General features: G+C 41.4%; 1 protein-coding gene across 1 annotated transcript in view; it reads right to left on the reverse strand.

The window, feature by feature from the left end:
• The window catches only part of LOC124594262 (phenoloxidase 1-like), a 235254-nt gene that overhangs the window by 117834 nt on the left and 98020 nt on the right, over positions 1-19400 (reverse strand). The window contains exon 8 of the mRNA XM_047132626.1: positions 1631-1759. Coding sequence (XP_046988582.1) covers positions 1631-1759 — 129 coding nt within the window. The remainder of the gene's footprint in view (positions 1-1630; positions 1760-19400) is intronic.

The raw sequence follows: 19400 nt of genomic DNA on the forward strand, positions 1-19400 counted from the left end.
ATAAAGTGAAATCTCACAATTATTGTATCACATTAAACATATTTTCAGCTTCAATACCATTAACTGAATGATACTAAAAATTTAGCAACACCAATGTCTAAAACATGATATTATGTGCAATAAATAATCATTTTTGTTATGACAATTTTTCATAAAAGGAAACTATATGCTGAACTGGCTCTTGCAAGCAGTGCTCCACTAAATATGTCACTCAAACATGGTTCATGAAATGCCTCAAATATTCAACTTGCCACAGCATTCTCTTCATTCATTACAGGCTGTACGGTAGTTGTCCCATCCAGAGATACTAGTATTACAAAAGTGTGGAAGGCTTCTATGGAAATTTGAATGAGTGAAGAGTAAGCAGTGGTAAGATACAACTTCTTTCATAAAAAATTATTTCATTAATTAAAAGAATGACAAAATGTTTCTGTTCAAGAACTAGAAAAGTCTTGTTGATTAATGTCTAATCATCCATTGTTTACTAATTACGTGTATTTCTATAGTTCTAAACCATACTTGAGAAAACCTCAGGGTTCCAACAAGAATTCAAATGCAAATGCTTTAGTCCTAAGATAGCAATGTTTAGTACATGCTTTCAGGTAGACGTTGATCAACACACATTAAGGAGCAACCATTTTGTCAGTAGTCAAGAAGTTCATACTTCTTAATCTGAATTACATGAAATGTGAAATGCAATGAACTGTGGTAGCAGGTTATTGAGTCAGTTGGGTTTTGTTCTCTATCAGTGCAGATGTCAATTTGTATTGACTCATTAATAAAGCTCGATGGAAAGATGGAGTGGACTGAGATACAGGAAGATGAACTGAATTACTACACTGAGAGTAATTAACGGAACATTAAAAGAACTCAGAATGATAAGACATCGTACAGGTTTAAGTTCTTGTTAAAAGATCTCACAAATCTATTAATGGGTCCTGGAAAAAGTCGAATAAGCCTATATTTAAAAATTCATGTAAGCAATGTAACAAAATATTTCACTGGGTCCAATTTGTGATTTAACAACATGGTTTTAATTGCACATGTGTAATTGAACTAATGTGTTCTCTGCAAAAACGAAAGTATTCAATTCAGAATTTTTTAAATACTACTTGTGGAAGTGTCATCCTTGATGCCAGTGATGAAAGGTTTTGCTCATAAAATAATATATTTGACAGCGAACCCCTAGACATATACCTACATATGGAAAGCCTATGATTGTGTGAATGAAGATTTCCTACATCTGAGAGCTACCCAGAAGGTAGGAATCTGTGTAAACTAGCTTTAAAAGTAATGAATGACCTTAATGATTACACTGTTTTAGAAAACACTAAAATTCTTGGTGCACTGAAGTGGTCTGGACAACGGTCTAGGTAGAGGGTAAGAATGAACAACTTGTTGAAATGTCTTACTTAATTAAATTACTGAAGCTGATTTCAGGAATGATACTTCAAGTTGAAAACTTTTGTTATAATTACAAATAGTTCCTAGAAATCAAGAGTTGCAATTTATTTCCGCATCTATGATGAAAATGTATTGTCTCTTTCCGAAATAAATAAATAAATAACTAAATAAATAAAAATAAAAAATAAATAAATAAATAAATAAAAAATAGCATAATTCTTCTTACCTGTTCTACAGTATAGGGTGGTAACAGAACTTTATGTTGCTGAAAAATGTGGTCTATATATGCATGCCATCTGTAAAATAGTGGATCTCTCATAGAAGTAGCAGGATCCCCAATAACTCCAAATGTTTCCTGTTGAGAGGATAGTCATAATCAAACAATGGCTAAATTATGCAATTAAAAAAGTTTAAGAGAAACAAATGTAAAAGAGGTAATATTGATTAGATTATTGTCCTGTTGTTGCTGAATATGATGCTCACTTTAAAACCATGTAGGATACATTCTAAGATTGGTTATTCTCATCAAACTGTCTTACTGACAACCTAAAGATATGACCAAAACTTCATGAGAGGTCTTTCAATGCAATTCTGCTACATTATTCTTTGAAGGTTTCAAACTCTGCCCTTTTGAGAGCAAAATGCATTTTTAGCATCTGTAGTCCTACATTTTGTGGCACACCTGTTTCTATACAGAGACTGTATACCATGGAGGATTCCTCCCGTCATGATACCTTCTATTAGATACTTATATAACTAAAGTGTGGTTAACAATTCTTCTAAATTTGAGCTATATGCTCCTGCCTGGAGTTAAATGTTTCAGCCTTATCCTTAAGATATAATTGCTGCCTGTATATGTACTTTCCTGAATGTGTAAATCTTTCCTCTTGTTTTTGAAAGTATAATTTAATTTGATAGATAAAAAATCTACTCACCAAGTGGTAGCAGGAGAATGCACATGCAATGGATATTAAAATATGCAAGCTCTCAGAGACAGATGTTCCTTCTTCTGGCAGAAGGGTTGAAGGGGAAAGAATAGAGATGAGGGAAAATGATGGGTGAGGTTTAAGAAAAGGGATGGAGTTCAGAAAAGTCACTTAGAACCTTGGTCAGGGGAGACTTACTAAATGGGCTGAGAGGGAAAAAATGATTGCTTGGGACTGCACTGGATGAGACTTGAAATTGTGAGAGCTTAAAAGTGGAAGACAGGGTGATACACAAGACAGAGATTACTGCCAAAACATCATGCATGAATTAATAAGAATGAAAAGCTAAGTGCATTGTATGTGATACAGATTGGAGGGTGCAGCAAAAAACAGACAAGTCTCAAAATGAAAGAGAGTGAAGCAAGAAATAGTTACTGTGAAGAAATGCTGAGACTCAAGAAATTAACATAAATTAAGGCCAAGTGGGTGGCAAGAACTGAGGATGTGTTGTAGTCTCTCCTGACCTGCAGTTCTAGGTGACTTTGCCAAAATCTATCCCTTTTCCTAAACCTCTCCAGTCCTTTTCCTTCACCCTTCTTCCTTCCTCTTCAACCCCTCTGCCTGAAGAAGGAGCCACTGGCTCCAAAAGCCTACCAATCACAACAGTCTTTTACATGTATGTTCTGCTGCCGCTTGGAGAGTAGATTTTTTATCTATCCAATTAAATAATTTTATCTATAATGCTTAAGAATTGTTTGAACCTACCACTAACAAATCTAGCAGCCTGCCTCTGAATTGATTCGATATCTTCCTTCAATCTGACCTGGTCTGGATTTCATACACTTGAGCAGTACTCAAGAAAAGCTTGCACCAGCATCCTATATGTGGTCTCCTTTATAGGTGAACCACCCTTTCCTAAAATTGTCACAGTAAACCAGCACAGTTCTCAACAATCAGTCTTCCCTTCTCATCCCATCGAATAAGTCTCCCGTGATTCGGGGGTATGGGTTACTTTTCTGAACCCTTTTTCTAAATCTCATCAGTCCTTTTGTCTAACCCCTCTTTCTTGCCCTTTAACTTTTCTGCCAGAAGGAGCTACTGGGTCTGAAAGCTTTCAAATTCTGTACCTTTCACATATGTGTTCTTCTGACACTGCTTGGTGAGTAGATCTTTTTATCTATCAAATTATGTTATATTTCCCCTTGTTTTAGTTGAGCTATATAATCTGGTAATCACTGTTGCTATAAGTGCCTCATGTTCATTACCAATTTCAATGTAGACATCCTCATTGTGGTCACACTGATTTGTTGCCATTTGATTAAATATATTTCTGCCTTTAGTGGGTGTCCTAACTATGTCAGTTCATTTGAAATTCTTGTCTACTGCAACAGAGACAGCACTGCCATTTCCTATAAACTTATTCTTTCAATATACTCATAGATTAATTCCAGAAATCTCTCTGCTATCAATTTCAGCTTTTAGGCACCTATTTGTGTTTAGTTGTATGTGAACTGCATTTCTTTTTGTATCACTCTTTGTTTCTGTTTATTCATGTGTCTGCTACCTCTCAGTAACTAGAAAGATCTCTCCTTATATCTAACTAAGGCCTCATTTTGGAGACAATTTTCACAGACATTGAAGAAAGTAGGAAATGGGCATCAGAAAATAAAGAAGATAGAGCTATCTCCATTAAAAGATACTACTGGTGTGCATGCCAAGGCAATTACTGCACCAGCAATTAATGTTCCCTTATCTTTACTTGTAGACAATATATATAATGTCTCCTCACTGTAGCACCTTTTAGTATTTCTGAAAGGATTTCATTAGGCACTCATCTGTAAAGAATGTTTAGTTGTGCCACTACAATCAGATGTACATGCAGCATGGTCAGAAACAATCTGAAAAGATTGTAAGGGTGTTATAGGGTAGCTTGTGCTGAGAAATGATTGTTAATAAAAAGATTTGGTACACTGAACCAGTTCTGAGGTAATTAGCATTGATATTAGCCAATCAGGCTATTGTACATGCAAATTCAAGTGGTCCACGGGAAATGGTATTGCCAAATGTGTTCTTCATTTATATTTCTCAAACTGAATAAGAAAGCAATATGAAGATTGGATCTGATGCAGTAATAAGGATCCAACCCAAGCCAAAGGCTGAGCAGTTTTGTACACTATCATCTATGCTCTGAGTCCAATTGACACTAACTGTATCTGGTGCTTGAATTCACACAAGCAGTGGCCTGATTGGCTAATACGAATGCTGATAAACTCAGAAAGAGCACAACATACTTAATTTTTGACTTAACAGTTATTTCTCAGCACAACCATGTCCTGTAACACTTTTACAATCTTTACAGACTGTTTCTGACTGCCCTGTATACAAAATTATCACTATCAACTTTTAAAGGCTACTAAAATATTTCACTGATATTTAAATTTGTCTCACAACTGTAAACAATAGCCATTAACACAATTTCATACTTATCTATTGCTTTATTAACATTACAGGTTGCCCTTTTCCCTCCTTCATTGCATTTATTTTAATGTAGAAAATATAAACACTGGTTTCAGCAAGTTATTTAATACCTGTTAACATTTTTCTAGTGACAGAATTTGATTTGGTGAGATTTTGTATGCCGTTTTAACATCATCAGTTAATTTTGTTAGTACATCAATTATTCTAAACATTAACAAATCTTTTGTTTTAGTATGATCATGAAATGCTTATCCAGATCAATCACAAAATTTTATGTATGCAATTATTTGTTTGCAAAATTTTGTGTTTTTTTTATATTGCTTCTTCATATAAGGGAGTAATTATGTCTTGTCTCATGTGCTGTACAGTGTTTACAATGTAATTGCATTAAAATTCACTGCTTGGTTGAACAGCAGAAAATAACTTGGTTATATAATTTTTAATACTAAATAAGAAACAAGCAAAACAGAAAAGAGCTTTTCTAATTTCAAATCTATAAAGCTTCAAAAAATACCACAACCAAATTGTCATGTGAATTATGTACCAAGCATACTCCCCTTAACTCCCGGGACACTTATCAAATCAGGAATCACTATTCCCAGATTTTAATTTGAATCCTCTCTTCATAATACCACATAAAGGAAAAACTTTCTGTGTGGAACTTCTGCAATTTATTTTTAATAGTTTTGTGTGCTCTTCTGAAATTGAGGACCATATAAAGGCACAAATAAAATAGTAAAAGTACTAACCAGTAATAAAGCACATTAACAACATAGAAGCACAAACGGGTCATTGTAAATTAAGGCTAAATATGCTAAAGGCTGTAGGAAGTTCTCTGTTGAAATAGCACTGCATGTGTCAAGATGCAGTAAGCAATAAAGCAGTCCAGCACACTCTCCAGCACAAAAAAATTGTTTTGATAAAAGCCAATAACGACAAGAGAAATGGGAGATGAGACAAAGAGATATGCAGAAGATTGATAGCACTGAGTCAGATGGTAACATCATTGGGAGGCAACAATGTCTGTGTGGTTGTTAGCAGGTATTGTATTTGTTCTCTCTGATGGAAGATATTGTCTGAGATGTAACTCATTTTCTGACCTTTCTTTTACGCGTGTGTGTGTGTGTGTGTGTGTGTGTGTGTGTGTGTGTGTGTGTGTGTGCGTGTGTGTGTGTGTGTGTGTGTGTGTGTGTAATCTGATAAACACTTCCTCTATTTTGTGAAAATTATCTATAATCTTGGATTTTTCATTAATTCTAAAATATATATATATATATATATGATAGACATACAGCCAGAGAAGCCATTAAAATCACCAAGTCAGCTAAGATCAAACAGAATCACAGTGTCATGGGTATATGGTATCCACAGAGTTTTTAAAAAATTAAGTTTCCATGACTGTGCTCCTTTTTGAGGTCATAAGACATTCACTGATGATGAAATAAACTGACTTGAAGTGAACAGTCATTTTGCTTGGCTCCCATGACATAAATTATACTGTATTTTAGCATATGTTTTATAAATACAGGATGTACATACAGTCCAGGAACACTTTCAATTATTTATTGCACAAGAACCAAACATTGTACAGATATCATACATATTTAATTTTGAAGAGAAACCCTGAAAGTTTTTTCCATGTATACCACCACAGTGTTTTTTGGTAATTTGCAAATAGTCAGCGATAGTCACAAACATGGCGAGTTCAGATGCAGAGCGAGCTTTCTGTGTGTTAGAGTTCGACAAAAACAAGTGTTCTACAACTGTTCAACGGATGTTTAGAACCAAGTACAGTATGAAGCCACCAACAAGGAAGGCCATTTACCACTGCTACAACAAATTTGTTAGAATGGGTTGCTTGTGTCCGGGAAAGAGAAGCAGATGTTCCAGTGTGAGTGAAGTGAATGTGGAGTGCATACGAGACACATTCATATGCAGTCCAAAGATATTGGTGTGTCGTGCATCCTATGAACTTGAAATGGCTCCAATGACAGTGTGGAAAGTTCCCTGACAGAAGCTGTCTGTGAAACCATTCAAATTGGAGATAGTGCAGAAGTTCAATGATGATGACAAAAACAAGCGCTTTGAGTTTGGTTCGTAGATGCAACAATTGAATAAGGATAGGGGTGGCATAGTTGATCAGTTAATTTTTAGTGATGAAGCCACTTTTAACACTATTGGGAAAGTGAACAGGCATAATTGTCGAATCTGGGGTACAAACCATCCACACTAATGCATTGAATTTGAACTTGGTTCCCCAAAGGTAAATGTTTTTTGTGCCTTGTCATGTCGAAAACTGTACGGGCCATTCTTCTTCATCGAGAGCACCGTCACTGGATATTCCTACTTGGACATGTTGGAGCAATGGGTGATGCCTCAAATGCAATCAGAATCTCCATTCATCTTTCAGCAGGATGTGGCTCCACCCCATTTTGATCGTGAAGTTTGTGGGTACCTGAGCACGGAGCTGGTGCATCGATGGATCGACTGTGTAACAGAAGGGGAACCTATTTCATGAAATAGCCTCCCCAATCACCAGATATCACTCCATGTGACTTTTTTCTGTGGGGACACATTAAAGATCTGGTGTATGTACCACCTCTACTATGTGATGTAGCAGAGCTCCAGGAGAAAATACAGGAAACGGCTGCCATAATCGATGATGCCATGCTGGGACTGCTATGGCAAGAATTCGATTACTATATTGACATCTGCCAGCTCACTCATAGTTAGCATATTGAATGTTTGTAAAAAAAAAAAAAAAAAGCTTTCTGAGTTTCTCTTCAAAATGCCATATGTATGACATCAGTACTACAATGTTTAGTTCTTGTGCAATAAATAATTGAAAGTGTCCCTGGACTTTATGTACACCCTGTAAACATACCATAGATCTTTTAGATACTGTACTGTACATTATATTTTATATTCTGTGACCAACATGAATATGTAATATATTAAGCTACAGATCAGTAACTATGGCAGCAATAAGCATGATCAATGAGTGTCTATACAGACTGAATAATGGAGAGTACAACTTGTTATATGTTAGCACAGCATGAAGTTTCAATATCCTTCAATTTTGGCATGATGCCAGATGATGACATAGACTAAATTTAGTTTTCCTGAGGCAGATTAGAATACACACTGTAATAATTTGTTACATTATATGAACCTGCACTTTTACAAGGGTCAATTCTGTGAGAGGTTCTGGCATGGATTTTGTATCATCCAGGTGCTATTTATGACCACTATATTCTGTATAGATTATGTATATTATAAATTGTGGTATAGAACTTGTTTTTGTACCATCTTATTTCAAAGTGATGATTTTATGATACATGGCAATAACCCTCATCTAGTTTATTGACTGATGACAATTTCCATTCACCTGTCTGTGCTTTTATTTCACTGTTAAGTACAAGTGACTGTAATATATTGCTTTAAGATCGATCAAGACATCATTAAACATGCAGCACATAGAGCAGTATTCTTAGCACATTACTGTTAATGTTTGATTTTATTTCAGTTCATGAATGTCCAGACACTGTGAGTCTGAGGGTACCATTGGCAATTGTAATCATTTGGTTACATGATGTCATTATGTTTATGGAGCTGTTAAGTATTGCACACCAGATCATAAAACTATGTCACATAGTGTCTTTTGTTTTTTCATCTATACAAGGTGTCCCACCTAATTCTGAGACCTCATAAAATTCTGAGATGAAACAAAATGTGAGAGACAAAATTGGTCAGGGATACACCTACATCAGGGGCTCACACAATTGTCAGGTTTTTGCAATTCTTGGAAATAAACAAACATCAAGTTCAATGCAAAATTGCATGTATTTAAGTGGCACATGTATGGTTTTTCAATTGAAATAAAAACTAAAGGTACAATTTAGTGATAAGATTCAGTTCTAGTTTCCTAACACAATTATTAGTGGCCTATAACACACAAACACTTCATGTTTGAGAATTATAACCAGCACAAAAAATGCACTCACAAATAACCAGTAATGTCATATCCGATGAATCTGCATCACTGCAATGTATATCTGAAGCTGCCACTGTTTGCGTGAATATAACTTTGGAAATGGTGAGCAAATGAGTTTTGCACAGATTGTAATATTCCTAAAGATATTACTGCATATGCAGCAGTAATATGTTTTTCACATTTTTTGTGTCATTGGTGGTTCATGATAGACACATTCACTCACTGTGTCCCAGAGAAAGAACTGTAATTGTGTCAAGTTGGGGATCAGACCGCCAGCTCAGAGGACCTCCTTGTCCTATCCACCTATTTGGAAATACTGCATCCACAACTTCCATAAAATCATGTGCATAATGTGTGAGGCATCCATCATGCTGGAATCACAAAGATAGATATGTTTGCAATCACACTTCCTCAATGAGGAGGTGTAGAGTGTGTTGAAGATATGATGCATGCTGCAGTCCAGTTAATGTTCCCTGACAAAAATAGGGACCTACAATAAGGGTACCAATGACACTGCATCAAACATTGACTCCCCACTCTCATTACTGAACATCTGTATGAAGCCACTGGGAAGTTGCATGGACATGTAGTGCATGCTCCACAGATTTACATGACCACAATTTGTAAATGAAGCTTCATACATGACAAATGTACCACTCAGGTTTCAGGCTACCTTGCAACCTCTGAAGTGCCAAACAACAGAATGCAATCCAGGTGTAGAACTCCATACATAATGGTGTTGAAAAATAAAACTCATCATAGAAACGGAGTACAAAAATTTCTTTACTATGCACAACACAATACATATCCATAGAAGACCATATGCTACACAGTCACAGGTCACAGGTCACAGGTCAAACTGCTCAGTCAGAGAGATCCTGTCTTGTCACTCTTGCTGGTCAGCCTTATTGGTGTTCCCATACAGCATTCGAAAAACGACTGTTGACTAAGTCTTCTTGGGGTATCAGCCAAGTCAAGACATTGTTCTGTGGCAACGTTTCAACGAGTTTCCTTCTTATGCTCAGGCAAAGTGTCAGGTTAATGTCCAGTTCATATATTTACAGCCATTAGACCACAGCATCCTTTGCCTCATGTGCAATGGCTGGGTCAATTGCTCTCCAAAGGACTGTTGCGGATGGTGGTGGGAGAACTCCCAGTGCGTTGGAGGATCCTGGCATCATGTTCTGGTGCTGTCTACCTATTCCATCTGCTGCCTTCACCACTTTCACCTCAGAGCACTCTTGACATATTCTTGCTAGTGCTACAATCCCATGTGGAGCTCAGTTGGAAACTGCTATTCCAGTGGACAAGATTGTCCTGGACCTGTTTCTCCACTGCCTCTTTGATGACTGAGTCTTAGAACCTGTTCATACAGCACAGCACCTCTATCTGTTCAAAATCAAATGTATGACCTTCATTGAAGCTGCATTCTGCTATAGCAGATTTGTCTCTTTGGCCAGGGCAAATGCTTCTCACATGTTCTGAGTGGTGGTGTAAAATACGTCACTGCATCTGGCCAATATATTGCTTGCCACATTCATAAGTGATGAGTAGACCCCAGGTGTCTGTAGTCTTAGTTAGTCTTTCATTGAGCCAAGACTATTTTTGATTTTAGCCAATGAGCATAAAATGGTTTTAATGTGTATCCTGGAAACCTTGGCTGTGGGTGGCCCAATGTATGGAAGAAATGTCAGATGCTTCATGTCTTCTGCGTCATCTTCATTTTTCTTCTTGCTCAGCTGGGAGTGCATCTTATCTGTGTCTATGAGTAGCCATTCTTGTGAAAGGTTTCCCTCAGATATTGCAACTCAGTGGGTAGATTCTCTCTGTCACATATGTCTTATGCTCTGTACACCAGGGTAGTGAACACAGATTTGTGTTGTTCTGGATGGTGGCAGCTATTGGTATTTAGACCAATATTCCAGAGTACCATCAATATTCTTCCTTATCAGGATATGAAGGAAAGGCAGGCATCTGTTTTCGTCTACTTCCATGGTGAATTTTATATTGTCATGTATGCTGTTATGGTGGTCAAGAAACTCCTGTAGGCTTTCTTTGCCAGGCAGCCACACCACAAATGTGTCGTCCACTATTGGCAAGTCTCCTTTGGTTTCATATGTCTTGTTTTGAGAGCCATTTCCTCAAAGTGTTTCATATGTATGAAACACAAAGTAGTGTTTTTTACACCTGGAGTCTACAGCATTGGTTGCAAATGTGGCAAGCGATATGTCGACCAAAAGCAGCGATGTCGAAACATTGCCACAGAATGATGCTGAGGGAGTTGTTCGGGTTGGTTACACCAAACAACACCCATTTATCAGTAGTTCATTTATTCACCTAAACATATGCAAGGCTCACAAAGAACTGAACATGGCAGAACAGCCCAAAGACAATGCTCAGAGTCCAAAGACGATGCCCAGAGTCCAAAGATGAACGCATATTGATGCGGGTGTCGACCTCATTGGCGCCACATAGCCCTCCCCCGCAGTACGGAGTACTCTTGAGAGGCCAGGGTGGGGGGGGGGGGGGGTGACTAAGGCATTGGCAGGGGTGATCTGCATGAGCCGGACCACGGTCAGCTCGACAGCATCATCGGGGGGAGCTGTGTGGGTAGATGTCGTGGAGGAAGGTTCCGCCCAGCCACCAAGCCTGGAAGTCGTTGAAGCGAGCTGGGCGTCATACTGGTTGTGTGGTGACAGTTAGGCTGGCAGTTTGTGGGTGGAACGGAGCAATGGCGATGATGTCTCCAGTGGGCATGGCGAACACACGAAGCATGTCCAGGTCAACGTCGGGGGGGGGGGGGGGGGGGGGAACACATTTCACCAGGTGGCAGGGAATGGTGGAGGTTGTGTCATGACCACTGGATAAAGAGAAACACACGACGAACAGTATATAATCGTGCAGTATTATTGAGATGTCGTGGATTATGTCTGGGGGGACAGGCGCACACACACCTCGAGCTAGGGCATGTTCAAGAAGGGGGCATGAGAGGCAAGCAACGGTGGAGAGGTCGAAGGGACCAGCGAAGGGCCCGGCGGCGAGGGCATGATCGTAGGTAAGGTCGATGTCGGGAGCATGTGGTCACTCAACGGAGTGCGTGAGACCGGAGTAGAGGGCGAGGTTGTAGGAGAGCTCGACGATTGGAGCTGGAAGTCACTCGATCGAGTGTGTAAGTCTGACATGGAGGGAGTGGTCGGAGGGTCATGAGCCACGACAGTGAGTGGCGTGGTCATGGCCTGAAGTGGGGTAGAAGAAGACTTGACATGAGCAGGCTTAAGTCTGTTGAGAGAGACTGTAACAGCTGAATCTTTCATCTGGGTGTCATAGGTGTTGGCTAAGCACCGGAGAACTCAGTACAGGCCAGTATATGGAGGTTGGAGAGGAGCACAGACAGTGTCATCTCAGAGCATGACATACTCGCAATTGTCCAGAGATTTCAGGACGTGAACATCAGGGTGGGAATGGCTGGCGGGCGGAGGGATATGGAGGTTGATGAAGTGGCATCTGACGTGGCCCATGATGGAAGGTAAGTCAGACTGAGGGAGGGAAGTGGAAGGGCTCACAAGTTCACCAGGGAGAACAATGTTCTGGCCGTATATGAACTCGGCTATTGTGCCTTTGAGGTCTTCCTTATAGGTCGCACGAATGCCGAGTAGCACAAGGGGAAGGGCCTCCATCCATAGAGAGTCATGGCATTGAAGAGCCGCCTTGAAAGTGAGGTGCCAGCGCTCTACTAGCCCATTACTTTGCGGGTAATATGCTGTGGTATGGATGCACCAGATGCCGCAAATGTTACAAATCTTGTTGAACAGGGCCGATTCAAATTGTCTGCCCTCGTCATTCATGATGATAGCTGGAATATCTGAAACATAATATCCATGACTCGACGAAAGCTTGAGCAACAGTTTCTGCCATAATATTGGGGAGGGGGACAGCCTCAACCCAGCGAGTTGTTCGGTTGATAGACGAGAGAACATAACAAAAGCCATTGGAGGGGGAGAGAAGACCAACAATGTCAATTTGAATATGCTGGAAACACCCAGGAGGGATCGAAAAGGCGCCGAGGGGGGGTGAAGTGTGCTTGTGTACTTTGCAGTGTTGGCACACGATGCAGGAGCAGGCCCATTGCTGGCAGTCCTTGTTGACATTTCTCCACACAAAGTGCTCCGCTATGAGGCAGGCGGATGCACGAACACCGGGGTGGGCTAAATTATGCAATGCATTGAAGACAGCTCGACGGAGCGTGAGTGGGATGAGGGGGCGTAACATGCCCGTACTGTCATCGCACCAGATCTCACCGGAAATGCCAGGGAAGGTGGTGCAGACAAAGTGTAGTGAAGAAGTAGAGTTTGAAATCAGGTTTTGTGTTTCCTCGTTGACGTGTTGGAGGTTAGGCAGTTCAGAGAGGTCTAACAGTGAATGGACGGTGTTGACTCATGAAAGGAAATTGGAAACTATATTGTCAGCACCCTTTATGTGTCTGACATCGGTGGTGAACTGAGATATGAAGTCCATGTATCTGAAGAGGCGAGGAGGCATGTCAGCTGGCGGGTTTGTAATGGCCGCAGCCAGGGGTTTGTGGTCCATCAGTCTTAAAATGTTTTATCACTTCGTAGACCATGAGCAACTCCTTGTCAAATGCAGAATATTTTCATTGTGCATTGGTGAGCTTGCGCGAGAAGAACTGCAGAGGCGAAGTCTGGCCGTTGATTGTCTGGCTAAGGACAGTGCCGATGGCAGTATCGCTATCGTCTGTGGTGATGAAAAGCTACACATTGGGATGAGGATGCTTGATGGCGCAGGCCTCGGCAAGAAGACTTTTGATGGCAGTGAAAGAGTCAGTCATAGTGAGGGTCCATGGAGCGGGCCGAGATCCAGAAGTGTTGGTGTCTGCCAAGGCGTCGGTCAGTGGAGCCTGAATCTCCGCAGCCCGAGGTAGATGTCAGTGATAATAATTAACTGTCCCCAGAAAGCGCTGGAGCTCTTTGAATGACGAAGGTCTGGGTAGGTTTAGTATTGTTTGTACTTTCTCAGGGGGCGGTGAAATGCCATCGGCAGAGACCCGAAAACCAAGAAAAGTGACAGCGGGTTGATGTAGCTGCAATTTGTCCTGGTTGGTCTCGATGCCTGCTGCCACGAGAGTGTTCATAACAGTTTGCACATGTCAAATGTTGCCGGCGGTATGGGAGGCAGTTTGTTTACAATGTGTGGCAGGTGGGGCAGGCGAGGCGTGGTCATGTTGTTCGGAGCCACTCGGCAGATCCGATTGGAGCCAAGGTGGCGAAGTGTCCCAGGAGTCAACGTGACAAGATGGCCGCCGGCCCTAAGCAGTGGCACCGTGCTCGGGTGAGATTGGTAGAGTCTATTGTCCTAGGGCGCGGCCTGTGGCAGCACGGTCATGGGCGAAGCGCTTGGTGCAAGTGCACTGTTTGTGTTGTCAGTGGCGATCGCATGGTGGTGCACAGGAGCCGAAGTTGTATAGTTTGAGGTGCTGTCCGGGATGGGTGGGGTAGGAGCTATCAGTTCGGGAACACATGACACTAGTCACGCATGTGCTCTTGTGTCTGGCCGAGTGTCAAACACTGCCATGTTAGGGGGGGTGTGGCCCTGTGCAACTGTCAGTACACATTATGGTAGTCTTGATAGCACAGTTGCGAGGGGTAGCAGGAGGTAAACACACGGATGCTCGATTGCTGGGATTGCAAGCAGATTTGGCGCAGTTACTGATCTTTCTTTGTCCTTGGTGTAGTGTCTGTAATTCCTTTGCTGCATCAGAGAGCTGGAGCTGTGTTTTGTGGAGCTGGAGGGAGAGCTTGAAGTTTCCCTTGCATAGGCAAGCAACGTGTTCAAGCTCGACAAGGCACTTGTGCGTGGTTTCTTGTAACGTCATCGACAGAGACAAGCATGTATGGATGAGATGAGCCTGGACCGATGTGTCACAGGGGGTTTGATCAACAGAGCACAGGGGAAGTGAGTCTTGGACAGATGATGGAACACGGTGTTTCGCACTAGGTCTGGTGAAAGTTTGTGGTGTCGCAAGAAATCAATGCCTAGTATAGGTTTGTCAATTTCACACACTAAAAAAGTCCACTCAAGTTTGCAGTTTGTGGAGAGTGGGAAGTTGAACCCGAGCATTGTAGTTTAGTTGAATTCACAGCTTGCAGTGAAGTATGATGAGGGTGGATGTTCGACAATGCTAACGTAGGCAGTAGCAAAACATTGGCACCTGTGTCCAGCAGGAAAAGGTATCCTGACGAAATGTCTTTAATGTAAAGTCGTCTGCAATTATCTGGTCATTCCCAGACAAAATGGAGCACTGGAGGGTGCCTGTCATGTTGTGTGCAGGAGGCAGCACCTGGACCTACCTGCGATTGGCATTTGGGAAGTAGCAGGGTAGTCTGCAGTTCTGTGCCACCTCACCACACCGTGTGTGCAAATAACAGTATGGGTAGTGCGGTTGCATTTCCTGCGGAGAGTTCATTGCCAGTGGTGGTGGCCGAGGTTCAGTGGCCACAGCAGGCTCAGTTGCAGGAGGGGCCATGACCATGGGTGGAGCCGGTGACGTCCCAGTTGCTTGTTTACTGGTTTACTGCTTCCCGGAGCGAGCGGAACGGTCAACACAGTATGGCCCCGGCCGCATCCAGCTGCAGGGCAATGAGCCTGAACCTGAGACTTGTAAGGTAGGCAGTGGTTGGCGAACTAGAGCAGTAATACATCATGTAGCTTGTCAGCAAATTGTCATTCTTTGCTCGACAGGTTCAGGAGACCTTTGAGCCAGAGCAAAGCGTATGTGAGGAGATAGTTTATCTTACCAGATGGGGAGGAGGGCTGTGTCAGAGAATAGATCAGCGCTGACCAGGCCACATACCTGTCTCCAGAGCTGGGAAGGTTTGTTGTTGCCTAGTTGCTCAACGTGGAGCACTTGCCGTATTGCTGCCTCAGTTGAGCATGCAAGCCAACGTAGAACTGTCTTTTTGGCTAGAGTGTACCAGGTAGATGAGTCCGGGGCGTTGACCAGGTCAGTAATCAAGTCCTCCTGGTCGTGCAGGTGGGTGATGAGGCACAGAAACCTGGTTGACTCGTCGAGTTAATAATGGTTGAACACTTCGTACACAATTTTGAACCAGGTTGTTGCTCTGTTGGGATTAAACGGCGGCAGCTTCAACAAGCATTGTAGAATGTTCCGAAGAACAGGTTGAGTTGAATTCATCGGGGCACTGCCTGAATTGAGCTGTTGTTGCTGTAGTATTCAAGGAGAGAGTGCCTCCAGGGGATGTGGCAACGATGGCTGTTCGAGTGGCAGCATGGAGGTGACACATTGTGGTTGAGCGTGATCGATCGCGACGCGGAAGGCCGATGCGGGACAGACACCACAATGTGTCAATTGCAGTTGCGGAAGCTCAACATGTTGTGGGTGTTTCGGATTGACACATCGTGGAAGACCGACATGGATGAGGCACCGAGATGTGCTGAGAATGGTAGCGGAAGCTCGACTGGAGCCAGCGTGGGGGCGACAGGTGAGAAAAAGTTCAAAGTTTGAGAACACGTGTTAGTCTGTGGAAAGCTTGATGTGTGATCAGAGCTGGGGCCACCTGTGTTGCAGGGAGGCTGCAGGGGTGGGGGCTGTTCAGAAGCACAGTGTGGGAAATGATGTCGAACGTGGGATGGAATGTGTGAATGTTCACTGTTCATAGTCACTCCACTCAAAACGATGTGCGGATAAGGCAAATGTTGTGGCACAAAACACTGAGGCATACCAGTGGAATGGAGGTGGAGGTCAGGCACAGATAACAAGTTATTGTTCCTGTTGCAGGCCGAAGTATCGAAGTAGCAAGGCCTGTGCTGATGCTGAACCAAGGCAGGCACAGGCGTGGTCGGATGCTGAGGAAGTAGACCTGTGAACAAAGCAGTTCTGGCCATGTGGCAGGTATCCATGTGGTACTGCACAGATTGCAGCGTGGCAAATCGTTGTCCTGGCAGTGGTAGGTTGTCCAACAAAGCATTTGCAGGAATCGGCATTGGTCCCGCACTGCACGGAGATCTGTAAGAGGTAACTGCACAGTCTATGAGGGAGGGCACATGTGGTGGAAACAAAAGCATTTGATAGCCAGAGTCATGCTCACTCCTAACCTCATGTATTGTTGCAGACTCAAAAACGTCCGGCATAATCGGCGTAATCATCGAGTGAGAGGCATCGTGTTGCAGTCCTGGCAGGTGTACATTGCCGGCATCATGATGCAAGTTGATCACATAATCCAGCGTAGGCGCTGGTCTGAAGTCATTGTTCGAATGCTGTGTCGATGTAATACACGTGAAAGTAACTGACGTGGGGGTCGCGGACACAGTAAAACAGCGAAAACGGAAGATGTTACAACTCGGGGTCACCAGTGAGGGAGTTGTTTGGGTTGGTTACACCAAACAACACCCATTGAGCAGTAGTTCATTTATTCACCTAAACACATGCAAGGCTCACAAAGAACTGAACATGGCAGAACAGCCCAAAGACAATGCTCAGAGTCCAAAGACGATGCTCAGAGTCCTAAGACGAACGCATATCGATGCTGGTGTCGACCTCATCGGTGCCACAACGCCTTGTCTCAGCTGATGACCTGAGGGGATTTCATCAACAAAATTCACTGAGAAACACAGCCTTCCCATATAAAAAGACTTTTGTACTGCAGTAATATTTATTAATGTATTGCACTGGAATGGAGAATCAGAGACAGTTGGCAGACTTTGTGATATAAGCTAGTTAACTTAATGAGTTTACTGTTAGAGGAACATCTAGACAATATCATTATTTATGTAGTTTTTATCTGTGTGAAATGTTTTGAAAATTGAGCAAACTGTTTCTGTAGTACAAGTCCCAGTAGTAGTGGCATAGGAAATTCTCTTGCTAAAGATGTTTCAGATGAAGAAACTGCCATTAGGATCAAATATGTTGCAGGAATTCAGGATTATTGATATTAAGACTCCTTTAGTACAGCAGTGTGACTTTAGAACAAGTACCTTGTGTGCCTTGTGTGTTGTGTGACTGCCTTTAGTGTTTTTGGTAACAAATAAAAATTGTCCCTAATAATGACAAGGAGTTTGTAAAGTAAAGCAGATTTTCAAAGAACATTCTTTTATGGGGAAAACCATTATAAAGGAGGTGACAGAATGTTTCTTTTTGATTCTGTTTGCAAACCTATAAATGTTTCAGAAACAAGATATTCAGATTTGACCAAGGCCTACAGTAAATGAGACATTCTATATCAGACTGTTCAAATAAACACATTTCTTCAAAAAAATTAATTTCTTGTTTAATCAGTTTCGATTTTGAGCAAATTCGATATAAATTACACATATGAGAAGCCTAATATTTGGTATGTGGGCAGAAGAATGTTGTGGCAATGTCATTCTTTCCATAATTTTCTAGGATAGAAAGGTCTGTGAAACTCAAGATTAGAAGTCAGAGAGAATAACCTTTCAATGTAATCTGTTGTAAGGCCATGCAAGTTAAACAGAAACCTATATTTCTTAGCTTCTCAGCTGTTTTTCACTCTACTAAAGTAATGAAAAAAGTTGCAGCCATTTGAGAGTACAAGTATCATCAATTTTTATGAAAATTTTGATTATTGTGCCTGTACCTTGAATAATTTGGTGATACTGTCATACATTACAGTGCACAAATTGCAACTATATTTTTTTCATTTTGCAAATGAGAGCAGTATTACATAAACAAATCCACAATAAAGAAAACATGCAAACAGTACACGGTGAGAAGACTAGTGTAAGACTTTACTGTCTGCCACCAGAAAGTGCTAGGAGCTGCAAACCTGATGTCAGCTAACTGCAGTTGAATGGCTCACCTGATTTGCCTGAAAATGATCTTTTCCTAGAAACAAGTGAAGTCATCCCCATACATTACTTGGTTGAATGAGATATCAAACATATACCTATACAAAATTCTCCACACACTACTATGGCTTATTACTAAACTGTGTGCAATCTCTCATCCCCTCACCTCAGGACTGTGTGCTATAGCAGCCATAGTAATTTCATTTCCATTGTTAGCTACTGCATTTGTACATTGCTTTCTGTGAACCAAGATGCCTATTTCAATGAGGATAGTGCAGATGTTGGCAATGGTATGACGTGAAGGGTATTTTAAATCTGGATAGCATTCACTCACTATCTATAACACTGTGGCTCTGTTTGCATCTCTGTGACATTTGCCATAAATTGATATAATATCAAGTTTTCTTTATTACTGAAGACTGGCATATTGATTAGATGAAACCAAATGTGATGAGCTACACTGAAACAGGATAATCAATATCTAAATAGTACACAAAATTTGTTACAGTGTATTTCTCTGTTTGACACCAATAGCAGAACAACAGACCCAATTAGGAGACACAAGTATACTGAACAGTGCAAGCAAAACATGTGCAGGATATTGATCAGTATACATCAGGCTTCAGGATAGTGCACGCAACCTTGCTTTGTGCATTAAGGCAGCAATTGTAGCATCATTGCCACCCTTTAAAATCCAACAAGTAAGTATTTTAGAAGCTAGGAGGCTTAGAACAGTAAAACCAAATTTGCCATCACTA

Source organism: Schistocerca americana, chromosome 2 (genome assembly GCF_021461395.2).
Source record: "Schistocerca americana isolate TAMUIC-IGC-003095 chromosome 2, iqSchAmer2.1, whole genome shotgun sequence".
NCBI classification, from domain to species: Eukaryota; Metazoa; Arthropoda; class Insecta; order Orthoptera; family Acrididae; genus Schistocerca; species Schistocerca americana.